The sequence below is a fragment of the Suricata suricatta genome, chromosome 5 (genome assembly GCF_006229205.1).
Source record: "Suricata suricatta isolate VVHF042 chromosome 5, meerkat_22Aug2017_6uvM2_HiC, whole genome shotgun sequence".
Taxonomy (NCBI): domain Eukaryota; kingdom Metazoa; phylum Chordata; class Mammalia; order Carnivora; family Herpestidae; genus Suricata; species Suricata suricatta.
The window spans coordinates 152395991-152397886 of NC_043704.1; the positions used below are offsets into that span (position 1 = coordinate 152395991).

General features: G+C 39.9%; 1 protein-coding gene across 1 annotated transcript in view; it reads right to left on the minus strand.

The window, feature by feature from the left end:
* ULK4 (unc-51 like kinase 4) overlaps window positions 1–1896 on the minus strand; it is a 492439-nt gene that overhangs the window by 393448 nt on the left and 97095 nt on the right. Inside the window, exon 22 of the mRNA XM_029938787.1 lies at window positions 614–796. Within this exon, the coding sequence (XP_029794647.1) occupies window positions 614–796 (183 nt within the window). The remainder of the gene's footprint in view (window positions 1–613; window positions 797–1896) is intronic.

A 1896-nucleotide genomic window follows, 5' to 3' on the forward strand; every position in this document is an offset into this window, starting at 1 on the left:
CATATCCACCCCCCTCCCAGGCTTCTGGGTCACAGATCACTCTGCAGCAGACACCCGGAGAGAGAAGACACGTTGAGGAAGGCTACAGAGAGACTATAGCCATGTGATTTTGTGATCAGACTTGGATACTTATAAACTCTACATTAATTAAAAGAATATCAAAGGATTATTAGAAGGAAACTAAGTTAAAACCAGGAGAAAAGGAGCCGTCCATGTGCTTTGTATTAGCCAAGTATTAGACAAATCCAAGTAAGCAGACAACATAAAGGGACCCTCCCCACAGAAGGCAAAGCACATGGGAAAGACATGGGGGCTGAGGAGGAGGAGGCATAAAAAATATTATCATAATAGAAAGACTCATAAATTTTCTAACATTCCATTACGAAAATGGGAAATGCAGGCAGAGCCATTCACTGGATTTCTATTTTAATCTAAAAGACTCATACAGGATCTTCAGATGAATGGCCTGTGGTACAGACGTTTGGCAAAGTTCAAAAACGTCCCCTGAGATGAAAAATAAATTCTACAGAGATGGTATCACTTGTTTTCTCCTACAATCGCTACGGCTCACCAACAATGTTTAAATACAGTAATAGTGAGATCACAGTCAAACCTTCTCCTGGATTAGCCTCTGAAGATGAATCCCACAGGACAACATGGAGGTGAACAAGGTCAGCATGTACTGCTGAACCTTGCAGATGGCGGAGGCCAGTGAGGCTATCACGGAGTTCAGTCCCACCTTCTCAAGAACATTCTGGAAGGCAGCAGGGGAATGGCGAGTGACTCTACACAAGGCCTGCAAAGACAAGAGAACACAACTGTCAGCCGACCCCAAGTGCCTTGACCCGGCCTCGGGACCATAACACGCTTCTGTGTAAAGGAGTGGAGGACACCTCCCTGACTCCTTCATTACTTATTCTGGCCTAAGAAAGTCAGAACGTCTCACATTTTCAGACATAAAACAGCAATCCAGACACCCATAAAAACTGAAGTTGCTGAAAGACAACAGAGACTCTTATGATAAGCATGCAAATTATAAAGGGTTAACTAAAGACAAACTAATTTATAAGTCGGCATAGAAAACTTTCCCTTGAAGTAATAAATCACTTTTTGCAGACACTAAGCTAAGGAGTGAAAAAACAGCCATAAAAATAAACACCTAACATTCATTGTTTAGCATGTGAAAAATTCTCTCAGAATATCTGAATACTATCACATTTAATTCTCCCAATAACATAAGAAAAGTATTATTATAACCTATTTTATTTACAATAGATCTAAGGCACAGAATATTTAAGTTACTTGCCCAAAGGCATATAGCTGGTCAGGGGCAAAGCTGGAATTCAAACCAAGATAATCAGACATCTGAGCTTTTCCTAACTGGCTCACGATCTAGTAGGGACGAGACATACTAAACAGAATTTAATGAGCGCTCTAACAGAAGTGAGTTCACTGAATTATGCTTGGAAGAGAAGGTAAAGCAATCAACAATGGTCACATAGGAAGAGAATCCTGAGCCAGTTTTTGAGAGGTAAGTGGCAAGTGGACCGAGTGGAAAAGCATATTCTAGCCAGGACCTAAATGTGAGACCTAAAACTATAAAAATCCTTGAAGAGAACACAGGCAGTCATTTCTCCAATATCAGACTTAGCAACATTTTTCTAGATATGTCTCCTGAGGCAAAGAAATAAAAGGACAAATAAACTGTTGTGAAAGGTTTCTGCACAGCGAAGGAAACGACTGATGAAACAAAAAGACAACCTATGAATGAAAAATGATACTTGCCAATGACTTCTCTGATTAAGGGGTAGTATTCAAAACATATGAAAAACAATGCCCAAAAAACAAATAAACTAAAAAATGGTCACAAGACATGAACAGTTAGATCACCAAAGA